At 40.9% G+C, this 24,760-nt stretch overlaps 1 protein-coding gene across 9 annotated transcripts in view; it reads left to right on the top strand.

The window, feature by feature from the left end:
• DYNC1I1 (dynein cytoplasmic 1 intermediate chain 1) overlaps positions 1-24,760 on the top strand; it is a 196,355-nt gene that overhangs the window by 169,837 nt on the left and 1,758 nt on the right. For all 9 annotated transcript variants that reach the window (XM_074574716.1, XM_074574721.1, XM_074574719.1 and 6 more), the window contains 2 exons: positions 210-350; positions 6,571-6,696. In XM_074574716.1, coding sequence (XP_074430817.1) covers positions 210-350; positions 6,571-6,696 — 267 coding nt within the window. The remainder of the gene's footprint in view (positions 1-209; positions 351-6,570; positions 6,697-24,760) is intronic.

Here is a 24,760-nt window from a genome sequence, read left to right on the forward strand (position 1 = left end):
CGTCCCACAGCCCTCACGCCGGGCATCTCATTTATCCCACCGGACAGTTGTTGTCCCATTAAAGTGCAGTCCCCACCCTTCGCGAGGACCTTTCATCTGGGGAAGTTTTATGACACTTTGTAAATGTGCAAAGTTTTTAATTAGACTCGCCAGACAGCCCCAGGCAGCACTAGCGCCACGAAGTCTTCATGCTTCTCTCTGCTTTACAGCACAACAAGCCGCTCTACTCCTTTGAAGACAATGCCGACTATGTCTACGATGTCATGTGGTCGCCAGTGCATCCCGCGCTCTTCGCCTGCGTGGACGGGATGGGGCGCCTGGATCTGTGGAACCTGAATAACGACACCGAGGTGAGGCGGCGGCGGCGAGCCGAGGGCGGGCGGCGGGGCGCCGGGACAGACCTTAACCCTGTGAGGGCCGGCGGCGCGGCCACCCCCTCACCCACCCTGCTGGGGGTCTGCGGGGGCGCCCGGCTCCCTCAGGGCGCGGGGAGCCCGGCGGCGGTGGCGGGGAGGGCAGGTCTCCCTGCCCCGCCCTCCTTCCCGCCCGCCTCTCCCGGCGGCGGGGCCGCGGCTCCCGGCTACCTGTCGAGGGTAGGGAGGGCCGGCTCCGGCACCCCCGGCAGAAAGCCAGCACTAATAAGTAGCCGCGGTGCCGGCTCGGGAAGGAGCCTCCTTCCCCTCTCTCTGTGCGCTTATAAACCGCGCCCGTTTGGTAGTTTTTTGTTTTTTTTTTTTATTATTATTTATTTATCTCCCCGTTTCTGGCACGCTGTGGGCGCCTGCCCTCGCTGAGGCGGTCACACCTCGGCAGCCCGGCCACAGGCCTGCGGCCTGGACCCATAGCGCCGGGCAGCCCCTCGCCAGCCTCCCGCGGCCGGGAGTTGCTTGGCGTTGGGGTGGGAGACTTCGTGTCCCATCCCTCCTGTCCCTTCTCCAAATCCTCTGGAGATTTTAACGCGCAAAACCCCTGCCAGTGCCCCCAGCCTGTCACAAACCCAGTGCCTTCCTTCCCGCCTTTCTGAGCCCCCAGCGACTCCACTTGAGGTTGTTTTTTTAAGCACAGGGCATCTCTCTCACGTGCTATTTGTGATTTTACACCATCACTTTTTTTCCCTCTTCAAAATTTGCTCTGAAACTTAAAGGCACAAACGCAAATGAAAAATAACTAGTTTTGTTTTCATCGCTATTTAAGTAGCAGGGGCCATTGGGGAGGAGACATCACACCTTGGAATTTCACTGATGAGACGGGATTAATCAGAGAGCTTTTTGCAAATATTTGTAATGGTCAATACTGTATTTTTTTAAAAGTCATTTTTTAAACGTGCCAAACAGCCCTTTTCCCTCCTGTTATTTCAGATTGTAAGAAATGCTGCAGACTTATGTTAATACTATTTTTTTCTGGATTCGAATTTCCCCCAGAAATGATTTTGAGAGAACCTGTCCTGTTGCTTGAGGCCAGTCTTAGAATGGGCAGCAATCAGTATTCAGCACAAGAATTGAAATATTTTTCCACAACTGAAGCCTTGCGTATTTTTACTTAATGCCATGTAAAATTAAGAATAAACAGACTATGAAAAAAGGGTCACATATTAACTGGCAGTTTCTTTTTATTTCCAAAAAAGAGAGGACCGAAGAACAAGTAGCAGTATTTCGCCCCCATACACCCTACTTTTTTTGATTTTGGGGTTTTTTTTTAAGATCAGTTTGATCATTAATACTCCTTTCACATAAACATGCTGTACGTTTCAGCCAAAGTAAAATACGGGCGCAGTTTATGGCTTCCAGTGAGTGGTACTTGCCATAAATAAGCATGGACAGGTAAGAGGAACCAGCACCGGGCGCTGCATTGTCAAGGGGAGCAGTGAGGCCTTTTGAAGTGCACTGAGCAGGAAGCAGCACAGCCTTTTTAATTAGAGCACATACAGCTGGAGGATATACAGGAGGAGTCTCCTCAGAATTTATTTTGGGAAGGGAGGGACATATCCTTCAGGTGTTCTCATTAATGCAGGCTTAAACACAGAGCATAAACCCCAGCACTTTAAAAAGGAAAAAAAAAAAAAAATAACCCTTTCCCCCCAAATACCAGGGCTGAAATCCTGCTCTGCTTGAAATCAACTGATGTTTTGCCATTTAACTCAATGAGACTGTAATTTCTTTCCAAAAAATTAGTATGGACCGCTTGATCCCATTCCCATCAATAATAAGTCTGTACGTAGAAAACTGCTGATATATTTTCCGTGTGTTTACACATAAATACAGAAGAACATCAGAAAAAAAAATTAATTTCAAGCTTGATCCTGCTTTTCTTCTGCATGCAAGGCCACCCCTGATTTCACAAATGATTTCCATTCTGAGAGGTCAAAATCAGCTCTCATGTAAGGATCAGACTGGAATTATTTCCGAGCTTGGTATTTTTATCAGAATCAAATTAGGGTCTCCGGAGGCAGAAATACCATTTGGTTTCCTTACTAAGCACTGACAAAACAAATTAAAAAATTTGTAGAAATGATAAACTGGCAGATTCTGAATAGATGCGAGGTTTTGTTATGCGAGAGAAGCAGCAAAAGTACCAGTGAAAAAACTGTAAGCAGTTATTTCAAACATCGTAACTGAAAGTGATCATTGTTTGCTTTTACCCTCTATCTGGTAGGTCATAATTAGTTTATAATTTTCAAGATTTCTGCAATTGATTGTGCTGTTTAAGTCTGCACTGCTATTTGCTAAGAAAAAGTCCTTGTCAGCACTTTCGCCTTTGTAAGAAGAAATCTTGAAACACCTATTTTTTAGATCATTATTACTTTTAGATGTGAGATACGTGATGTCAAAGTATTTGTGAAGACAGCAGAAAAATGACAGGTATTTTAATGTGTTTAACTGCCAGCTATAGCTAAAAATCTCTGTGTAAGAACTAGATATGATTGTTATTAAGGAGACCTGGTTTTGTTTAATTTGGGAAATAAGACGCATTTTTATTTAGGTATTATTTTGTAAATCAATTAAGAAAATACCTGGTTTTAGTTACAATACGCTGCTTTCAAATTTTTGAACTGTAACACAGTTTCCACTAGTGTTACTCCCCGTATCTATTAAAAACATTTCCCCTGAGAGCTAGATGCATTCTGATCAAAATAACTAAAATCATTTGACTGTACCATGGATTTAATCAATCTAATTATTCTCAAAATCTCAGTGTAAAGTAACAAGGGTGTTTGTGTGCTTCATGTTGATCTGTGGATACCAGAAACTGTTTTTGTAATAGCAATGAAAGTCATCATGTTTTATTTTATATTTGATAAATGAATATAAAAAAACCTTAAAAAGCAAAATATCCTTACCCACTGCCTCATTCTTTTGCAAACTGAATATTATTTTTATGGATCAGTATAGTGAGGTTTGCAGATAGTTTCAGGATACCAAATGCCGATTTCTTACCTATGTGCCTGTAACGTTTCTTTTTTGATCAAGATCGGAGAAGGTCTCTAGGTTGTTGATGAGTCTTACTTATCTATGAACTGATAGTAAATTGACTTGCAAAATCGCTTATTTCTGCTGTGTTACATTCCATTCAAATGTTTGTTGGGTTTTTTTTGCATGCCGTATCTTAGCTTTGAAAGCGTGAAGATGGTGTCTATTTCTAGAAACAGATAATAGATGTATTTGCAAGCAGGTTTTGACACTACGTAAGCAATAAAATTAAGAACAATAAAAGGTATATTCTTATCATGCGGGTTTTCCTGACTGCATCCTTCTTAATCTGTTACCTGTTCAAATCTCATTTCAAAACTGTTAAAAATCTAACAAGCGCCAACTTCAGAGAATTTATGAAGTATTTCAAATGTGATTTTAAAAACATAATGCTACCATTATAAGATAAACTCTTATCTTTGAAATCTAAAATAGGCATGTGTAATTTAACCTATCACTATTGAAAGCAGACGAATCTATTTTAAGATACTACGGTTTGACTGTATTTCTCTCCGTATCACTGGAGAAAAGGCTTTCTATTTAGATTTTTAAAGACTGTTTCATTATTGCTTTTTATTTTGTTAGATAGCTTTGTGGAATAGTAACAGGATTTTACAAAACCATCGGGTTTTGGAAAAAAGCATGGGTTGTGTCTTGTGTCTGCGGCATGCATGCTGCTTATTTTTATGTGGAACACTGAAAGAATGCTGTATTAACAAAAAACCCCAGCTCTAGAGTTATGTATTTCAGCCTTCTGAAAGACTTCGGGAAAATTCAGTGCCTTAAATATACGCAGTATATATTTGTGTATGAAACAAATATCTTTGATCTACAGTTTTCTGAGAAACATAGCTGGTTAGTGGATTAGTCCTCTAAAATGTGGCATTTAACTGTTGTTTGAAGAAACCCATTTCCAAATGTTATGAAATTAATTTTGGCAGGAATTAAAATAGTGCCTTTTTTTTTCTTTTTTTTTTTTTCTTTTTTTTAAGAAATCAGTGATCACAGAAGTAAAACTTGCTTGTTTTCTATTGTGATCTTATCATGGATCAATGACCCCCTGTCAGATTTAGGCCATTGACTGTTTGACTGTTACCCACTAAGCAGGAGCAGATTTGGGATGAGGGGTTAGAGCGTGCCAGTGTTTTTGGGTAATGCTGCCTAGGACGGGACCTAGTCCTTGCACAATGGGGAGATGAGCCCAGTAGCTTATTTGCATTTGAATGATTTCTTAAAGGAGTGGGGGTAGGATGGTATCTGCTTTCTGATTGCTATCCAGCATTATTTCTACATCATTCTGCAAACAAAATCCTCTTGCATTTCAGATGTGGGGGGCTCAGGGCGCTACCATGAAGCCCTTTGCGGAGGTGATGCTTTAGCTTTGCCAGTTCTTGTGGTCGAGGTGGCGCCTTGTGTCAGGGTCGGTGAGGAGGAGGAGGAGCAGGGAGTCTCCAGGGGGAGAGGGGCAAGGCAAGCAGCCCTGCTTCCCAGTCCTCCTGCTGCTGCTGTCATGGCTGCGCAAACACTGCGGCCGTAACCAGAGTCGGGAAGTCTGCAAAGGTTCAGCTTCCTACCGTCACTCATCTTATGTGACACAGTGAAGGCGTTAGAGCTGAGGAGGAGGAGACTGGCATGGGAATTATACAACGTTTGTTTTTAAATTATTTTTCTCCTGGATCTTTGGACCCATCTCACAAGTACAATATACAGCTACAGTCAGAGAACCGAGATGAAGGCAGCAAAATATTGGTTTTGTTAATCTTGTCAGTTTGTCAATGTTCAGACCAGGCTTTCATACCACCTTCAGGCTGCTTTCTTCCTGCTTCTGTTGCATTGTGCTGACAATGAGGACAGAAGGAGTACCTGTATGTCACTCCTCCGGAGGTAGCCCGGACTCTGGTTCCTGTCCAACTACCTCTTCTTGCCTGGACTGCTCTGCAATTCCATGTCCATTTATAGATCCCAGGACACCCCCTTGTCCCTATCTCACTGTGTGACCGAGGCCTGTTCCAACAGATGGATCTGGTGGAGGAGCTGCTTTTGCAGCAATCCTATCCCATTTGTCCTGACCTAAAAAGCATTAAAGCTAAAAAGCCTTATTTGGAAGACTGTCATGCCAAGCTACAGGCTCCTTGCTCAGGCAGGTTCTCCTATTAAAGGTGGCTGGGTGGAGCATTAGCAGACTTGCAGGTTACCGTCATTTGTCTTATGAGGTGACCTAAATCAACTGAGTGATCTACCTATCTGGGACAAACACCCACACAGTTCCGTCCTCCTGCAGCATCTTCTGATGCCCTCATTCCAGCGTAGATTACAAATACTTCTCCTAAAATCGTATTCATTGCTTTATTCAACCCACGCATTAACCAGAATCTTTATGTATTCTTGTGGATCACCTGTTAAGTTGGTTGACTTGGGGTGGGGAGGGGGGGTTGGAAATTAGACAGCATCCAGGTGTATTTAAAGCAGAAGTCATCTCCTGGGGATGTAAAAGAGAATTGTGGGAATATATTGTAGGAGTTCCTAAATGTCAGCTCAGCTGTTCTCATTTCTGCCATGTCCTCGCTCTGAAGTGATTAGCTCAGGACTTTTCTGATGTAATACCTAAGTTTCAACCTCTGCATCTAGCCGCAGAGGTGAGTTTGGATTTAAAGGATGTGTCAGCATGAATTCAGGGATGTGTCTGCCAACCGTCAGGTTATCTGGGTCCAAGTCAGAGGCCAGAAGCCAGGGCAGGTCTGAAGCCAAGTCGTACTCTCAGTTGGTTTTTGGTCATAAGTCAGTGACTTTTGCGAAAGAAGCAGATGTGGTTTTGCATGTCTCCAAGGTTAAGGGGAAAAAACTGTCTCATGTACTGCCCTTTACTGTGGAAAAGTCTTCCCTACTCATTCCAAGCAATCTCTTACTCTTTCCTCTTTTTAATACATGTGATCGAAGAAACAATGAACCCTTTTTTTTCTCCCCCTGACGAGGGTTGTATGTTACTTCCAGCAATGCCAAGGGACTTGTGACTCACCCAGCTAAGCAGGACATTCAAAACTGACCCCCCGGGTTCGCAGGCAGCGTGATTTTATTGTCCTTCCTGTTCCTATTCTTCCGACAGGTTCCCACAGCCAGCGTCACCATAGAAGGAGCTTCTGCCCTCAACCGTGTCCGCTGGGCCCAGGCTGGGAAGGAGGTGGCAGTTGGTGATTCAGAAGGTCGCATATGGATCTATGATGTTGGAGAGGTATTATTGTTGTTTTGGGTGTTTTTTTAAAGCTTGACTCCTGGAGAATGCCACATCCAAGTTTGAGAAAAGATCACGTATCGTAACACATGAGTAGGACACCTCCAAAGACTAAGCCAGATTTCTTTCAGTGTTGATTTTGGGTTGCCAACAGTGTGTTAGTCATAAAGCTACCTTGCAAAATAGTTAACTAGTTAAAGTCTCGTGTGAGAAGTCCTTCTTGAAAGTTTTCAGTGTTTTTAAAACTTTTTTTTTAATGGTTCTGTGGGTACAGTTGGAAAAAGTTACAAAGGAACATAAAGAGGAAAATAGATGTACAAAAAGAAGCTGTGTTGTTCTGAAGTTGGTCCTAAAGGGTTCACCCTTTATACTCCAGGATCTCTTATTTCATTACTGGCTTAATTCTGTAGACTTTTCTCAGCATGACATGTACAGAACACATCTGTTCTTTTAATACTGAATAATGCTGAATATGTTTGAATATATGCAAAAGTACTAACAGGAGGAAATGAGAGGTGTCATTGTGGAGGATGGTGGGTGCATGTGTAATAAACAGTATGTAGGTGCTGAGAAATAGCAGGATGCGTATTCTGTGTCTAAGGCTGCTCTCTATTCACCCTGCTACATCTTATAAAAAACATCTAAACTGCAGTGTGTTTGGCACTGATGGAATCTACCTCTTTGTTGATGAATACGGTATAAAGTGTTCTGTCAGCATTATACTCCTTTGGAACAGTTAAGGGTGAATCCCTGAGCAATCAGCTTTTATGTAGAGAATTTGTTTTCCATCGTTATCTGTGATAGGATACTGAGATATCCATCTCTACACAGTAGGGAAACATTACAGAATACATACAGAATTATCTGTAACTCTCATAAAGTGATTTTATAGCCCATAGCAAAATTGCCTGTGCATGACTCATATTTTTGGATTGCATTCACTTGTGCAGGAGTTGCCTTTCCTCACAAATGTTCGCTGAAACTTCTTGCCGTATTGTTAGCGTAATTTCTAAATTGCCTAAGGTTACTGCATTCAGGTTTCCACTATGACACTGGCAGCTCAGGCTGTTTTTATTTATTTTTCATTTTTGCATGACTGTTCCGAAAAGGTGTTTTTTCTGTCTTCCAAGTGATACGACAGGCTATGGAAATGTCTTTGATGACAGCGCAGACTGATCTTGTCTGGGAGTCTAGACAGGCTGTAGAAATGTCTCTTTTTGCATATTGTACACCAAATCATTCATAGGATTGTTTATCCCTGCAAGCTCACCCAGGAGAAAATAGATTTAGTGTTCTATGCAGAAGAAGTAATATTTAAGTTTTTGGCCTTTCCTCTGTATAATCAGACTTCAACTTGCAAAATGAGTCACAGTGATACACTCGGATCAAAAAGAAAGACAGGCTTCTATTACCTGAAAAGGACAAAAGGAAAGGGAGTCATTCAACAGTATTTATTTGTGTGAGTCCAGATCAGTGTTACATGAAGTGCTCTGCTTCACGGCTATTGCATGCACTGCTCGTGCAGAGCCCTGGCGTCTCCAGCTCAGCTCCATGCACACTTGGGCAAACAGATGGATGTCCATCCACATGGCTGCTGACAGGTCATGGGCCACTGCCACCCCTCCTCCTCTTCCTTAATGAATGAAGGAGCTCATTAATTTGTTGCCTGGTTCATTTTGGCAGTATCAGTCTCTGCAGTAATTCTTGTACCAAATTTAGGAGAGGTGGTCTGGGCTGCAACAGCTTCAGACAATACCAGGGCTGCTGTGTTTTTCATGGCTTTTTCTGGTTTAAAAAAGAAGGTTGCTCATATATTCTCCAGCACAACTCTTCTCACTATAAAGCCTTAAGTGAGATACAGAAATACTTTGCAGCTCAAGAGCCTGGAACCCACAGCTTTGCCTGGAACCCACAGCTTTGTACAGTGGATAACGGCTTCTTCGGCCACTAAGCCACTGTGCCAGTCCATAAAGAGCTCTCTGATGAGTTATTCCGTGCTAAGCTGTCCTCAGGCATGACGCACAGGGGATTCACAGTGTGCACATGCACTTTTGGAAGCGTCTGGTAGAAGCAAGCTGCTCTCTTTACTTCAGTGTGCAGACACCGGCCAGATCCTTGGCTCAGCTGGAGTCCTCCTTTGACTGTCCTGTTTGCATGGGTTTGATTCTGGGATACGATGGGGCTGGTCTGACAGTTTAAAAGGGGCAGTCCTTCTCCCCCTGCCAGCCAGCTAACTCTAGGCATATCCCTCATTGTCCAATTTTTGGGCCAGTAGTAGTGCTTGTCACCTCCATTGTGGGGAGGGAGATAGATCAGCAGAGAAGTATTGATTTCTTTATTTTTTTGTTTTGTTTTCCTTGTGGTATTTTTCTCCATGAACTGACTCAGTGTGAGAGTAGATGAGGGAGCACGTGGCTGAGGGGAGGGGCTGGGAGCTGGGCCCTACAGCACCTGGCAGCACCTAGCTTTCATATTTGACCTAGCAGTATTGCAAGGCCTGATGCTAAGCTGTGACAGCTGACTTCTCAGCAATAGCACTCTACCCTTCTCCTGCAGCATCAGCTTCTGAGAAGGCCTCATCGCTGGAAGAACTCATGCCTGCCTGACTGATAACTCAGTAGCATCCACTTATTTGAAGGTGCATCTCTCTGATTTGGGAAGATGGGTGTGATTACGCGCATTAGAAAGTCAGCAGGCGACTTTACAAAGACCCTAAATACACTCACCAAAAACATTAATGCTCCACTTATACTACACCCTTTTTAAAACCTTTCTTTTTTTATGACTGTTCCAAATATCACATTAGATCAGCTATAAATTCATAAAACATTGGTTCCATCAGAAAAAAACTGTGATTGTATTATAATAAAACACAGTGTCTTTAAATGTCACATTACTATATAAGCAATTTTCTTACCTGTTTGAACGGACAGAATTGACTCCATGAATTTTGATCTGAGCATAAAACATCAGGATATCAAATCATTAAGGAAAAAAATTAAGCGATAGAAATTTTACTTTGGTAGATTCATCACAGATTTAAGGAACTATTCTAGAGAACAGTAAAGTTTACTGCTGCTATTAACCCATGTGGTATAAAGAGAAAACATTATATGACCTAAGTGAAAATGTAAGGCACGAGGCCCAACCTTTTATCCTTTGTGAAGGCAAGGAGGGTGAGATCAGGGCTGTTTCACTTGTGTAAGAATTTAGGATTTGGCCCTTTTTGATATGCTGTCCAGTCATATTTCTTTATGACACAAGAAATGGCAGAAACATGAAGAACGCGGCAGGGTCCATGACCAGGGAGTTAAAAATAATGGTGACATTTTCAGTTAGGCTATATAATGTTATCTCCTTAGAGTATGTACTTTTAGTTGTTTGATTTCAGCATCGTGTCTGAAAATAACTGAACACATTTATTTTCACAGTGAGGGGTCTATTTTCTCCTCAATGCGTGTGCTTTATGCCCATTAGCATTAATGGGAGTTATACACACACTTCCAGGGGAGAGGAGACTTAAATAGTCCATATAGATGTGCTCTTGTGGATCAGTAGCCACTGATTTAAAGAACGTGAATTATAAAATTAAATAAAAACCCAAACAAATACACAAAAATCTGATTGTTTCAGTGTGATAGATGTTAAACCTATATAACTTAACCGGAGAATATAACCAGTCATTGTAAATACACTTTACTCTCTGTAAGATCAAAATATTAACACTTTTGCTGATCTAGTAGTTGAGATATTATTATTGTGATAGTATGTATAACGTACTTTAGCTTCTGTGCTCTTACAGCTTATTTACTGGGCAGCAAGTTTTCTGTATGGTAGAAGTTGATTTTAACAGAACATGGACCGCTGACTATAGATTTATTCACATGTCCAGATGATTGATAGTCAGACCTAACTGCATGTCTCTTTTGTAGATATATTTTCTAGAAAGCTTGCTCCCATTGTGCATGCTTCAGTGATGTTACACAGTTGCCGCTGTCATAAATATTCTCTAACAACCACATTTGTTGCTTACCTGGCTTATTGAGAATGCTCTTTGCGCATTTGGTTGCAAAAGAAGCAGCTTCTCATCCACTTTCCATTATTTCCTTTTTTTTTTTCCCCCCATTAATCTCTTCCAGGTCATATTCTGCTTACACGGTGAATAAATAGATAGAAACTGTAAATCAATGATTTATTATTTGATTGTAATAAAATATAAAGTAAGTTTGCAGAACAGGATTGGAGAGTTTGAAACTGTAATCACAAGGAGCTTATTATGTACATTATTTTATTAAACTAGTTACAGGACAAACTATTGCATCTGTTTGGTGGTCTTTCAGACAGTTGATTCTAGTCATGTTTTTAAAGGGCGGCTTTAAACAGGTGGAACTGGAGAAAAGTAAGAAAATGTCTTTCCCTGGACCATCCAGTCTCCCAAAGAAAGCAGTTACCTGGGATTCTTTACAGTTACTACCTCTGTCCTCGTTTCCTTGCAGTGAAATCGGAATCATATTGATGTTTTTGTGACTTTGTTAGGTTTCAGAGTTAATATCTCCTTAAGCCCTTTTAGGCCTGCTGCATCAGGTTGGTTGGGTACTTCCCCATTTGCTCCCATATCTCATTTTCAAGCACATGACCAGGGAGGGAGGAGCTGGCAACAGCCTGAAGTATGTGGATGAAGTGGTACAGTAAGGAATATCCCACTGGTGCCTATAAAATAATTTCCTTTGATTTCACCAGCCTTTAACAGCTGCTCAGAGATTCTCAGTGTTCTAGATGGTGAGAAATGCATCTTTGTGACCAACTCTCACATTTCAGCAGGGCTATTGAGTCACTTATTTTTTCTGGGTAGAGCGGGGAAGGGTTGGTACTTTGTACTCCTGTCTTGAGGTCCCTGTGTTTCACTATAGATTTCATACGGAAAACAAATCCAGCATCTCTTTCATGCAGTTAAAAACTGCTGTAGCCTAGAGAGAGAAATATGAAACTAGGTTTTGTATCATGTAGTTATCCAGGTAGATTTTCCAGTAGGTTTACTTTTGCTATCGTAAAGCTCCTGTAGAGCATATATTGAGTTAGGAAGTGTTCTTGCCACAAAAGTGGAGTTGAGACTCGCCATGAAATATTTTATTTCAAAATCTGTGTTGAGTTACAAGTATTCTTGGAACACAGATAAATGGCTCACACACACATCGTGAAGGCAGATTTGAGCAATAATAAGGGGTTGTGCTTACAACCAAGTTTTATTTAAAGGCATTCAAAGATCAAGTAAGATACAGTAGTTACAACAACACACACACAATCCAGGCATAAAGGATAATTAAGTGGATTGTGAGGCAGTGCCTGAATTTCACCATTGATATTTTTGCTAGGGAGGTTGGAATGCTGGCCTCGGAAAATTTTAGAAGCATGTTTTAACAAAGCAGAATCTCTTAAGAGTTGTTGGAAAATGTAAAGAGCTAAGGTTTTGATTTGCTTCCCCTCTGCCCCCAGTTTTATAATATTCTGTCTTGAGAGACTTTTAAAACTGGAAGCTCTTAGAGATGACCAAAAAAAACCCAAACCAAAAACAACAAAAAAAAGAGAATGACAGCATACTAGAACTCCAGCGTTTTACTTGAATACTATCTATCTGAAATATTGAACAGAACGAGCTCTTCGTCCCTCATCATTTGAATTTTGACTGATATAGCCAGTATTCACAAAGGGATTTTTGAAGTAGGTTAAATAAGAACTCCCTAATGAAAAAAATGCACTAGTTTGAAATCAGTCAATTTAATTACTGTGTTTTATGAAGGCCATTACCCATTGCTGATTACTAGGGTGATAAAATCTTTAAGCTTTGGTAGCCTCCATAGGGGGTGAGCCGATCTAAGTAGAGCAAAGTCCAGTCATTATCACCCTAAATACTTGTGTTTCTCATTACAATATTCATTACTTTAGCTTACTGTGAATGCTTTGAGGTCTTTATGTAAGCACTGGTTTATTCTCCTGTAGAAAAACAATGTTGTTATGTTGATAAGTTAAAACCAAGCATTTATATACTTTTACAGTTTAAAATGAGGCTTGGCTACATCCAGACATAGAAATGCATATGATTATGCTTGTGAGTACCACTATACACTCCCTATTCATGACTGTGTGCTTGTCAGTACAGTCGTACTAGTCTGATAAGAAATGGAGAAGGATATGAGTTACCTTGTTCTTTCAGTCTGTTTTGGTACTTAAATAAGCTGGAATGGAGGCTTGTGTTCCTAATAGCAATCTTTAGTAAGGATTACTTCTCAAGAGGGGAAACTGAGCCGTGATCTAACTATTCTGACTTACCCAGGGCTGGTTTCTGGGGGTTGGAGCTGTTTTATCTCCAGTGCCAGTTCAGGGCCTTGCATTTCCCTTTCCCTGCCACCTCTTGCGCATCATGCCCTTCTCGGTCACCTTCCTCATGGCTTTCTGACTTACAAAGCAGCTTAAATAAACCCGGTGTTGTTTAAAAGATGACCTCAAAATAATTTCCCCTCTTTTTAAAAAATCTGTGTTTTTTAAAAGAACGCTTGAAATGTATCAGGGAGAGATTTGGATCTGGGCTACCGGGAGAGGAGAGTAGCCTGTAGGAAGAGTCTGAAGAACTTGGTGTGACTTAGCCAAGAAGCGTGAGCCTGGTGGCAATATAGATGGTTCATGTACTTACAGAGATAGGAGTACTTGGGGCCAGAGGGAGAGAACTAGTGAAACTGAGGACATGCTGCCACCAGTGCATGTGGCTGCAAGATGGCCATGTATTCATTTAAGTCAAAAATTAGAAAAATATTTTTAACTCTCAGAATGCTGAAATTCCAGAGCGGGTAGGGACAGTGGGACAAACAGCCTCTGGAAGTAGAGCCCCTCAACAGGATTTTGTGATGTGCTTGTGTGTGATACAGCAGTGGGTCACACCTGGCGTACAGGGTCACTCTCCTGCCTATGCCATGATGTATGTTTGTTCTTGGTAACAACAGAGTTTATTCTGTTTCGCTATATATATAAATGAATATGAAATTCCACTTTTGTTTTACTACTAGAATATTACTTGTTAAAACTAAAGGAGGAAGTACCAGATTTTTAATGAAGATACCCTTTCTCTCATTTGTTGATTAGACAGTGGAATTAAATGAGCATTAGTGAAAACTGACAGAAAGTAAGGGTGGGGGGGTTAAACAGTCATCCTAAAAATGAAATTGATTATTTATCCTTACCTTCCACTTGCTTCTGATGGAATATTTCAGTAGTTCTCCAGTGATAGCTTACTAGCTCCCTGCAGAATTTCATAGGGTAAAAGGACATGAGTTTCCAATGTGATACAAGTATCTTCTATAAGAATTCCTCCACTCCTCATGATATGAAATAAAAAAGCTTAAGAAAACCAGTCAACCAACCAACAAAAATCTGGCTCCAGTCCTTTTTATTCATTTGCACACTACTTTTAAAGCTGACGTATGTTTCCTTTTCCCTTGCAAAGGCCCAGATCCTCCCCCTGCAGAGAGGATCAGAGAGAACAAGCCACATGTGACAGGAGTTAATCATGTAGCTTAATGCACTATTAGAAGGCACTCAGATAACGAAGTGATGAGAGCAGCAGAAGAGAAGCTGTAAGAGATCATTCCCTTTCTGCACAGGAAAGCCTGCAGGAGGGGGAGAAGGGAGAGCTGTGTATGACAATCTTCCTGCCGGTATTTTCCTGCTGGGCTGGGAAACACTGTAAAGGGCAAGAGAGAAAGGACAAAGGCAGGCTCCAGATTGGACCTACCAGTCCATCCACTGTATGTTTAGCACATTGGCACTACTGGTGGCTTCACTACTAGCTCCTCAGTTACTGCTTCTCCTAAAAACCTTTCAAGAGGAAAAGATCATCTGGGTCCAAGCTTTCCATGGTAGTTGTAGGTGAGGCAGTGGAAGCTGAGTGAGTGCTTTAGCTGGTCTGCCCTGTCCTGACCCTGCATCCTGGAACTCCAGTGGGAGACAGAGCTGAAGTCAATGCATGTTAATAGTGTCACAGAATATGTGTTTTAAATATCTAGTTAGTCTGTTGGGTGGTATTTCCTCTGAAAGTTTTTACCCCCTTTCTGATGTAAAAAGAAATGTTACTAAAAAATGTTCATAGCTTTAAGTAACAGAAAGTGTGGAAGGGGGAAAGTATCAAATGCAAAATTTAGTTTAATCTCAGTTTCTGTGCAGCAATTTGCAAATTTCATTGAAATTCATGTGTTATCATTGTGGTGTTAAAACACTTCTGAAACAAGAGCTGCTTTGTATAATTAATTTTCTTCATGATGCTTCTGTGGTTTCAACCTGTCACATCCAGTAGCAGTTTTCATTTTGACAATCCTTAACTACATTTTCAGTCTTTTTTTATGGTTGGCAAAATGTTCTGTATTTTGAACATGAAAAAATATTTAATTCATGACTTGGAAAGTAACGGTTAAGCCTAAAATATAAACTGAGGATAACTCTGGGCATTGATACATCCTATTCGGTTGCTAAAATTCCATATTCAGTGTTCAATTTAAATGTGAAATGTATCCTCCAGTGCCTAGAGTGATGGAAAAGTCCGTCTGAAATGAAATAAAAAAAAAAAAAAAAACACAACAAAACAAAAACCCCTGCTGTTTCATGGATGAGCTTTTGCACATAATGGAATGTGTGCAAAATCTCAGGGAAGGCAGCAACTTTCCTGCAAACCAAAATCTTTGAGCGGTTCATAAGCTACTTTTGGTGAGAGTCTGTTTGCCAACTGGGAGCCAGAAAGCTGTGGCAAAAGTCCTTTACAGTTCCTGTTCTGCCAGATTTCCTGGCATGAATCATGGCGTGGACATGGCCGACTTGGTTTGGAAAGGAAGCAAGCTGAGCTGAAGACACCATGATTTATTTCTTCCCTGAGGCAATAGTCCTTCACTCAGCTGAACTTCCAGGGGAGCACCTTTGCCAGTGCAGCTACCTAACAGGCTGAAGCTCTAGTATTTCGAGTGAAAATGATGGGACAGTTCTTCCAATCAATGTAGTTGTCAGTAAAAAAAAATGTAGATATTGGGAAGAGCAATAGGTTGAAGGTTCCTTACCTTGTTGTTTTGATCCAGTTGGTACTTTTAGGCTTTCTAGTGCAATGTTGAGAACTGATAACATAATTTGGTAGAGGAGGAATTCACCTGATCCCTTAGATCCAAGCATTAAATGTCCTGAAACTTATGCAAAAAAAAAAAATTACAAGAGGTTTTCAATGACTTTGAGAAATGGCAATCAAAGCAGGAGTGAGATCCCCATGGGAGATGACTGGCAGGCAACGTCCCTCACTGTTGTTCTTAATCAACCTGTAAATTGATGGCATTACAGAAGTGGTAGAAAGGTAGGAACTGTAAGAACTTTGAAGCAAACTGCTCTTTTGAAGCAAAATTGTTAGCTTTTCTGAAGCATGGCAGATGCTCTTTCTGCTCCTGTAGCTGATTAATTATATTAAATCTCTTTTATTTCCAAGGACTGAAACAGGCCAATAGTCTCTGCCATTGAAAGCATCACTTGAAGAGATCCGTAGCAGAGGATCCCCACAATGTGACTGGTGAAAGCACTCTGGTGTGCTTAAGAACAGGCTATAAGCTTATATCTTAACGTTTGTATTTTAAAAATAAGGGGTGATCTAAGAAGAAAAGTAATCTAGATTTAAACTTTCAGTCATCTTTCAAGATGACTGGTAGTTACTCAATATTTTATTCTCTGTAGTCAATATCAAGTGCAGGATTTTGATACATTATTGAGGGACCCGTAATTTGTTTGATAGCTTGGATATCATTCTTTCTGGTTAATTCAGGAGAGCCTGAGCCAACTCCGATATAGGTGGAACTGTAGCATTGTCTACAATTAAAGATACTTTCCACTGCCTTGTTTTCTTTTCCATATGCCCTGTCAAGTTTTAATCCTTCAGGCTGAAGTTTTCCATAATTGGTGTTTGCTTCCAGCACAGGTTTTGTTGTTTCTTCCTTTTTTTTTTTTTTTAAAGATTAAAGACAGTATCGTAACACAAAATGAATAACATGCTCAAATTGAGGGAGTTAGCTTTAACTCTGACATTTCCTATCTTTGAAGTGTTACAGTCTGCAGCCTTAATGTTCTGTTAACATGCATTTGTGTGTCATGTATGCATAATTTATGGACTACACTTTAGTCTGTTCTCCTGTTAGACTGGCATCGAGATGACTGCTGCAGACAAAGAGGACTAAGTTTAGAAAAGAATTAATGGGCATTCAAATGCTTGAGTTCCTATGTAGGCCCTTTATACAGTGTATCTTTGCACATTACACATAAATTATTAAAATAACACCATTGTTTGCTTGGTATTCAAAACATAATTTACCATTAACTATGTAACAATTCAGCAGCTACTGTTCTCCTTAGGAGAAAAAGCGGAAGTTTGCTGGAAATGGATTCAGTTTCTGTTTGAGATTAAGCTCTTTTTTTTGTCATATAAGCTAATATTTTGTCTTCTTTTTACTATGGCAGCACTAGTTAAATCAGACCCTGCTGGTGAATTGCAAAGAAATAAATCACAACAGACATTAATCTAGATGAGGGCTAAGTAATTAACTTCATAGAAGGGTGGTGTATACTGTGTCTGTGACACTAGACTGACTGCTGTGCATAGAATAAATGCAGTATTTAGGCTGCCTATGGTATTCCACCCCTTCAATTAAGTAAACAAATATATATAGAGCTACTCTGGAGTGTATCCTTTGTGGTCTAAACACTGTATCTTATTAAAATCATCTGCATGCAGTATGTGGGGTTTGAGTTCCTGCCAGTGGTTTCATCCATTGTTAACAGTGATGCTCGGCTCTCCCAAGAGTTAAATACAGTGGTGCTATAGTTATGTGAAAAGGGTGCTCTTGGTTACTTTGGTGGCCATTTCGTTGCATATTACCTCCCACTTTGTTTCCATCCATGTGTGTGGCATAGGGTGTTGCCTGGAAAAATATAGGCTTTTTCAGGAAAAAAAAATAAAAAAATCCATATAGGTTGAGAAAAATATCAAAGGCGGTCTGTAATTGATTCTGGGGGGCAAGACCAGGGCCAGAATAGGTGCATGCCTGACTGCCCTGTGTGTGCGTATCAAGATACTTAATATTTACCTTTACATATCTGTTTTCACTCCAATGATAGTGATAAAACATCGGTTGAACTCTGGAAGATAGGATCCGTTACTTAAAGTGGAACTATAATTCTTGTTTTTCATTTGTAAATATTACGATCCTCATTCTACAAGTGCTCTCTTTTACCTGGAAAATTAGATCGATTGTCTGTTCTACTTTTTGGAAAACATCAAGCTGAAGTAGTTATATTTTATAATTGTTAAAACTATTTTTACCTACAATGTCATAACTGCATTCAGATGTTAATCCATTGCACAAAGTATTTGCAGCTTTTCTTTTCAATACAGCACTTAATTTTAGAGGGTGATATGGACAACATAGGTTGACAAAAATTCTGCTTAGAGAAAATAGCTAAAATGATATTCGCCTGAAGCTACATTTATTTGATGATGCCATTAAATTGAAAGAATATAAAAATGGTGATAAACCACATACACAAATAACTTAGTGTGAAGTCTGAGATTTTAGACATTAAAGTTAGTTTACCAGACTTGCTGTTTTCCGCAAACTCAAAGTAATCTGAATATTTTCTAAGCTTTAATTAGCTATCTCTTCAAAGAGTGCTTAACTTGCCCTTCTCAAAAGTTATAATAGCAACAGAGTATTTTAGAGATTAGAGGAACATTAATTTTCATGTAGTTTTTATTTTCCCTGCTGGATATGAGATTTTTTTCTGCGAATATGGCTGTGTTGAAGTGGAGACAAGTAAACAGGATTGTCTAAAATAAGACCAGCCTTTGCCTCCAAACAGCAACAAACCCAAATGCAACTAATAAAAGATGCGTGTTAATTGGAAAGTTTCTGGTCTCTAGGACCATGGTGACTAGCTATAGAAACCCATCAACTTAGATCAGAACAAGGTTTTCTATATACAAAAATATGAAAGCATTGTGCTTCTACAAAATGTGTTTGAATGGGTCACAGATTTTTGACTTGGGAACCGCTGTCACCCTTAGAGTGTATCTTGGACCACCATGCAGGCTTGTCTGCAAACGTCTAATTGAAAACAGTGTGTGGCAATACGGTTGCGCAGGCCGGCTGCAGACCACATACTTTGGCAGATCGTTCCAAGTCGTGGTGTAACGGTTCATTTTCAGATTCTCCTTTTACACCTGTGTCCACGGGACGTGTGTGTTAGAAGCGATTATAGACCTTTCTGGTTGGAAAAATTCACCCCTTCAGCACAACCCCTCAGTCAGAGACAAGGCTGAGGAAGTTCTTCCCACGGCTATTTTTACTTCGAGGCGTCTGAACTGTAGGTGAAGATGAAAAATAATGTGATTATTAACCTGGTGATTGGGATTGCACGATACTTCTACCAGTGCTGCGGGTTATGAACCAGTGTCTCTGTGACAGGTAGATTGACCCACGAAGTACAGTCATTAGAAGGAAATGCAGTAGGTTGAACATGGATGACTGTGCTCCCTTTGAGCCTCTGGGACACTGGTTCCTCCAAAGCGGAGGCTGCTGCTGCTGAAATTGCATTTTATCTCCTTCTCAGGAGGGTCCCCAGCCCTCAGAGGAGAGCTGTGCTGGACAAGAGCAGGGAGGGATGAAGGCAGGAAGAGTTTGTCTGCTCCCATCCCAAAGATTTACAGGCTCCAGGGAAGGCGAGGAGCCAGGAATAAAGTGAAATATCCTCAATGAATAATTCATTTGCTGGAAAGTGGTTTTTCAGGGAAACTGAAGCTATACAGAGATTTGGACAAATTGAGCTGAAACACTCTCAGCCATAAAAAAGATGGATAGGAGGGGAATATAAGAAAATCTTGAAATATGTTGTAATATCTTATTTCAACTTTCTGCATAGATTCCTTTAAAAGCAACATTTAAAACTTCTTTTTTTTTTGGTCTCAAAATCACTCCTTTTTCTTTTCTTTTTTTAATAGACCTAACTTAAAAGAGCAAATATTACTAGAAGGTGTTAAATGATCTGAAAAAGAAAAGGAATTTATGTTGATTTGTGTCTTCAGGCACTGTTTTTTTTGTTACCTTTCTGCTTGCTTGAGGAGCCCAGCAGTAGCTGACACAAATGGTTGTCTGGTCTGGACATCGAGAGGTGTCTGGTCAGAGCATCTCCTTTGCCTGAGTTCTGTCTTGACAGTTTTAAGAGTAGTAGTGTTCAGTGAAGTTGCTAATAGCACAGTTTCTGGGGAAACATGGGAAGTACAGTTTGTGTTTGTAAAATCTCTGGCGTATGGACTGGAAGCTCTGCACACAGAGGAAATCTCTGTCTTGATGAGAAGATGGAGGAGGATGTTCCTGGTGAAACTCACGTTCATGCTGCTACCTGTGACTAGCTGGCCTGGTGAGCCCCAGGGGAAAAGGACTCGGTTACTCTCTTACCAGATGCACATAAACCATCTCCTTGGTCAGTATGAGCATCAGCTTGGCTAGAGCGATCGCTCAAGAAACACAGAGAAGCTTCAGAAGGTTTAAAAATCCAAGGACTCTGTGGTGGCACCGTGAGATATAGTTTTGTTGTGCACTGCATAAATCATGTAGAACTGTGACATGTCAGCAAGGCAAAGCCCGGTGCTTCTCAGGAAGATCCTGGTGGTCATTTGCCTTGTGTCTGGTTATTGTATCCTTTATCCACAGTGGAAAATAGGCACAAGTTGGAACAATCCTACCTTTAACCTTTACAAGCCTTGTTGCTTCAAAGTCTGCTGTAACCCCATGACTCTGAAAAATGAGCTGAGGGGACCTGCTGCGGTTGACCTATGTAGCCCAGCTAGACAAATCCCTTCTTTCCAAATCTAGATGATGTTTAGATCCTCTCCAGTCATTGAAAGCACAGCTCAACGCATTATCATCCAAAAGAGAAGAGGGTGAGAATGATACTAGAGACAAGGGGCTTCTAGCTGGCCAGGAACCAGCCACCTCTAGCAGATGGGAAGGAGAAAAACAAGAGGACAGGGGGATCTCGGCTCCTAATTTACAAGCCTTTTGCCGTTGCATCCCGTTATCTCACTTTCTAGGCTCTTTGTATTCTGTTCTGTCCAGTCAAGAGTTGCCTTCCCTTAGTATACGTATGTATGGTGGAGGGGGAAGATTCACACAGGTATAGTGTTGTTTATCTATAATAAGATAAACTGCTAACTGTAGCGCCTTGCAGGAATAGGCAGAAATCCATTTAGTGTTATTATCTGGAGGCTGCCCCTGGGCTTCCTGAAATTACCAGTCCACCTCTTCGGTGCTTAATATCAATCGTGGGTGCTGCACATCAGCCCTTGTGTGCAGCCAGTCCCGCTCTGGGGGCTCCCCGGAGCTCACTTTGCCTGGGGGGGCTGAGGACTGGCTGGGAGGTGCTGCCGGCCCGAGGAGGCTTTCCTTTTCCAGCCACATTGTTTGTGCTGCCCCGTTCAGCCAGGAGGAGCGTGTTGGAGAGTTTTTCTTAGCCAAAATCTGCTTGTCTAAAATCATAGTAATGGAGGTGGTGGGAAAATTAATTCGGGACATTTGCATCACGTAAATCAGTTTTTTTAATATCAGCAAGAAAAACAGTTTGTAAAGTAGTTTAAATGATAAAATCTTAGATGTGACCAGTATTTAGCGTGTTACATGTCTTTGTTATTTGTTGTGCGTTATTGATCATGTAGGAAGCACTTGGATACTCACAGATATTGAATGCTTTTGGAAGAATATTTTATTGAGTGTGAATTGGGGGAGGCGATCTAAAAAGTTGATAGTGATATAAAGAAAACTTCGATTTTTTAATTATTTTTTTTTTGATAAATGAGAGACCCTAATTGTCCTGAGTTAAATGCCTTCACCCAATTAAAAATGGGTCACCATCCTAACATCTTGAGAAGATGTTTTCCTGTGCTAAATTCTTACTCTTCTAACCAGCTGAGCACATGTAACTTAACAAGCAGAAGTGGATTTATTTGGATGCTTAAACTTGTAGTCACACTTGCAGGTCACTAGGCTTGCAGCCTGAACTCTTCTGATATTTTAAAAGCCAGACAGAAGACCAAAGTATCCATCTTCCAACAGCTTAATAGACAAAGTTTGGTTAAAGTCACCAGCTTGCTTTGAAAAAAATTGTTTTCCTCATTAGAATTATTATCTGATGCAACCTAAATGTACCATGGGATTTAAGTTAAAGCAGTGTGAGTAATTCAGTCAATTAATTAGGTGTGGGTAGTGCTTACCTTCTTTTGTGAAGGGATCAAAGGGGAGCACTTAATAGCATTTATTTTCTTGTTCTGCTCTGTACCTTAGTGTCAGTTCATTCAAATAACTTTCTGACCCAAATGTTAATATAAGATATTATATTAAGTTATTAAGCTTTGGTGAACATTTCTACCCTGCGTCGACGTCATGACTGCTGGGACTCCACACGTGCTGCTTTGTAGTAACTGGAAGTGGTCGGAAAAATGGCAAAAACGCCAACCAAGTGAGGAACACCCAGATAGCTCTAAACCTCTGCTCTTCCTCTATGAAGTGTCTCCTCATTTCTTCCACCCCTGCCCTGGTATTTCCAGAAAAAACTTGCGCAGAGAAGCTGAAAGGGAGATTCCACAGATAGACCCAGGCCTCCAGCACTTGTGGGTGTCTGTGTGCCCAGCTGAAGGAACTTGAATGGAAAATGACTGGAAGGGGAGCATTAATTCAGATAAGAATTTGAATTTGAGTTTGTGGATGCTTTTGGTTTTATTTGTGGTCTTTTGCTGTATAACTGTTGTGGTTCGGTATTAGGGCCTTCACAGAAAGAAGTGGGGTGGGAATAAAAGTCAGTTTTTCCTTTGACTTCAGTATTGCCAAGGTTTCCCTCCGCATCCCTGAGGAATTTATATTACAGAGGTTTATTCTACTAACAGTCTGTTAGCAGGATTAGCCCCTCCTTGAAAGCATGATGCAGTGCGTGAGATTAAATAAGGTAAAATAAGATGAAGTTCTAAGTAATTAGATTGTGTGTGGTCACGGAATGTTTTCATCTCTGCGCTAAAGGTTATTCACTTCAATCATTAATTGTTTTGTGACTGAGTCATTAAAAACGGCCCAGATCTTGCTAACGTGGTCAGCTAACAGTAATGCATGTAATGCATACATTTGCGGGGAGACCTTCGAGTTTAAGATACCAAGTTGTTTTAATAGGCTGGACTTTGATTTTATTTGTCTGTGGCCATGCTGTGGAGTAAAGGACATTAAATTATCTCAATGTCATAAATATATTTCATTTTTTTTCTTTAGGATGACATATTGTCCTCTTCATCCATTTAATACAATGTAATGCTGTTTAGGACTTTAAAAGACAAGGAGGAATGAGGCTCTAATAAATTCAATAAGCCCTTTGCCTAGGATATTGTTCCCCTTTAATGATTTTACTACTTGAAATTAGTGAGACTCACTTCATGTTTTCATTCAAGAGTTTGATAAATGATAGTGCTGTACACATCGCAAGAAATCAAATCTTTTAGGACGCAAGCCGAAGTAACAGGGAAATTGCTCCACAGCTGGTTTGGGTTGCATCTGTGACAGAAGGATCTCCGTGCCGTCCCTTACCTTGCTGTACAGCACCTTGCACAGGTGCGTGGCTGGGACCGAACCTGTGCTACGAGTACCTGCGCGTTGGCGCACTCGCCTCCGTTCTGGTGTTACGTTTCCTTCTGCTGAAGGTTTTTGAAAGAACAGAGCTGTCTTTCAAACAAAGACCGTAAGAGCTCTACATCTGTGCACGTGGGCGTGAGAGACAGCTGTCTCATGTGATTTAGCCCTGTCGCGCTGGTCTCTGTTCCTGGGAAAAGTAAAGGAGAAAAATGCAAAACATGGAAGACAAAGAAGGGAAAACCCAGAGAGTGCAGCAACACCTATTACTGAGGGCCAAGATGGCTTTCACGCAGGTTGCATTTCTCAGTCTGTAGCCTCAGCAAATGCTGAGCTGTACTATACTCAGCGTTTCAACAGGCAGAAAACCCAACTTGTTGTACACCAGCCCTTCGTAATACAACTGAGTCACTGATATATATGCACTCTACATGGGGAGCTTTAAAACACATGCTGTGTTTTTCCCCAAAATATTGGATGCAGAGGCGAAGCGAGATACAAAATAGTTGAAAAACTCATCAGTGCCAGTGAGATACGGAGACATTTAGATCTGCTATTGCAAATTCCTGTCCATAGGATTAACACTGAATATGCAGCTGTGTATGTGGAGCTTTCAGACGTGGTTAATGTTGGGCACATACACCAGCTCTTTCCCCAGCTGGGCTTGATAGTTCATGGGATAGATCCTTTTCGTAGTCTCCAGTTACATGTCTCGCGGTTGGGATGTAGGGAGAGGAGAATAATTTGACTGTATTCCAATACAGCGTGCACCTATAATCTGCTAGTGCCAAATGGACATAATTACCAGCCATCTCCATGGCATTTTTGGTGGTGTTTTGAAAGAAGTAAGTCAGTACAGATTGAATATTGTGACCAGAAACTGGATTAGCTAAGGTCACGCTCATTCTTTAGTCCAAAGGCACCCATTTGCTAAGGTGGACAGCAGTTTATTGTGTGCCCCATAGTTTCCAGACAGTTGCCTTCTTCAGTACCAAGCGCTGCATAATGTCTTGGAACAGATATTTTTTCATATTATACTCAGGACATGATCACAGGGCTTCAAGAAGGCAGTAAAAACGTGCATGGTTCATCTGGATGCTTGTTGCTGTTTTCTGGAATTTGCATTAATGAAAACAAAGTTTGAGAAAACTGCTTGTTGTGGGGTTTTTTTGGTTTGCTTTGGTTTGCTTTTGTTTTTTGGTGTTTGTTTTGTTTTGTTTTTTAAATTATCCCAATTCCAGCTTGCATTATCTTCCAGAAATTGCCGTGTTGGATCCAGCTGGACATGACTGCAGTATTATTTTCCCATAGCACTAAAGCATTTTGTCTGGAAGTTTATC

The sequence above is a fragment of the Larus michahellis genome, chromosome 2 (assembly GCF_964199755.1).
Source record: "Larus michahellis chromosome 2, bLarMic1.1, whole genome shotgun sequence".
Taxonomy (NCBI): Eukaryota; Metazoa; Chordata; class Aves; order Charadriiformes; family Laridae; genus Larus; species Larus michahellis.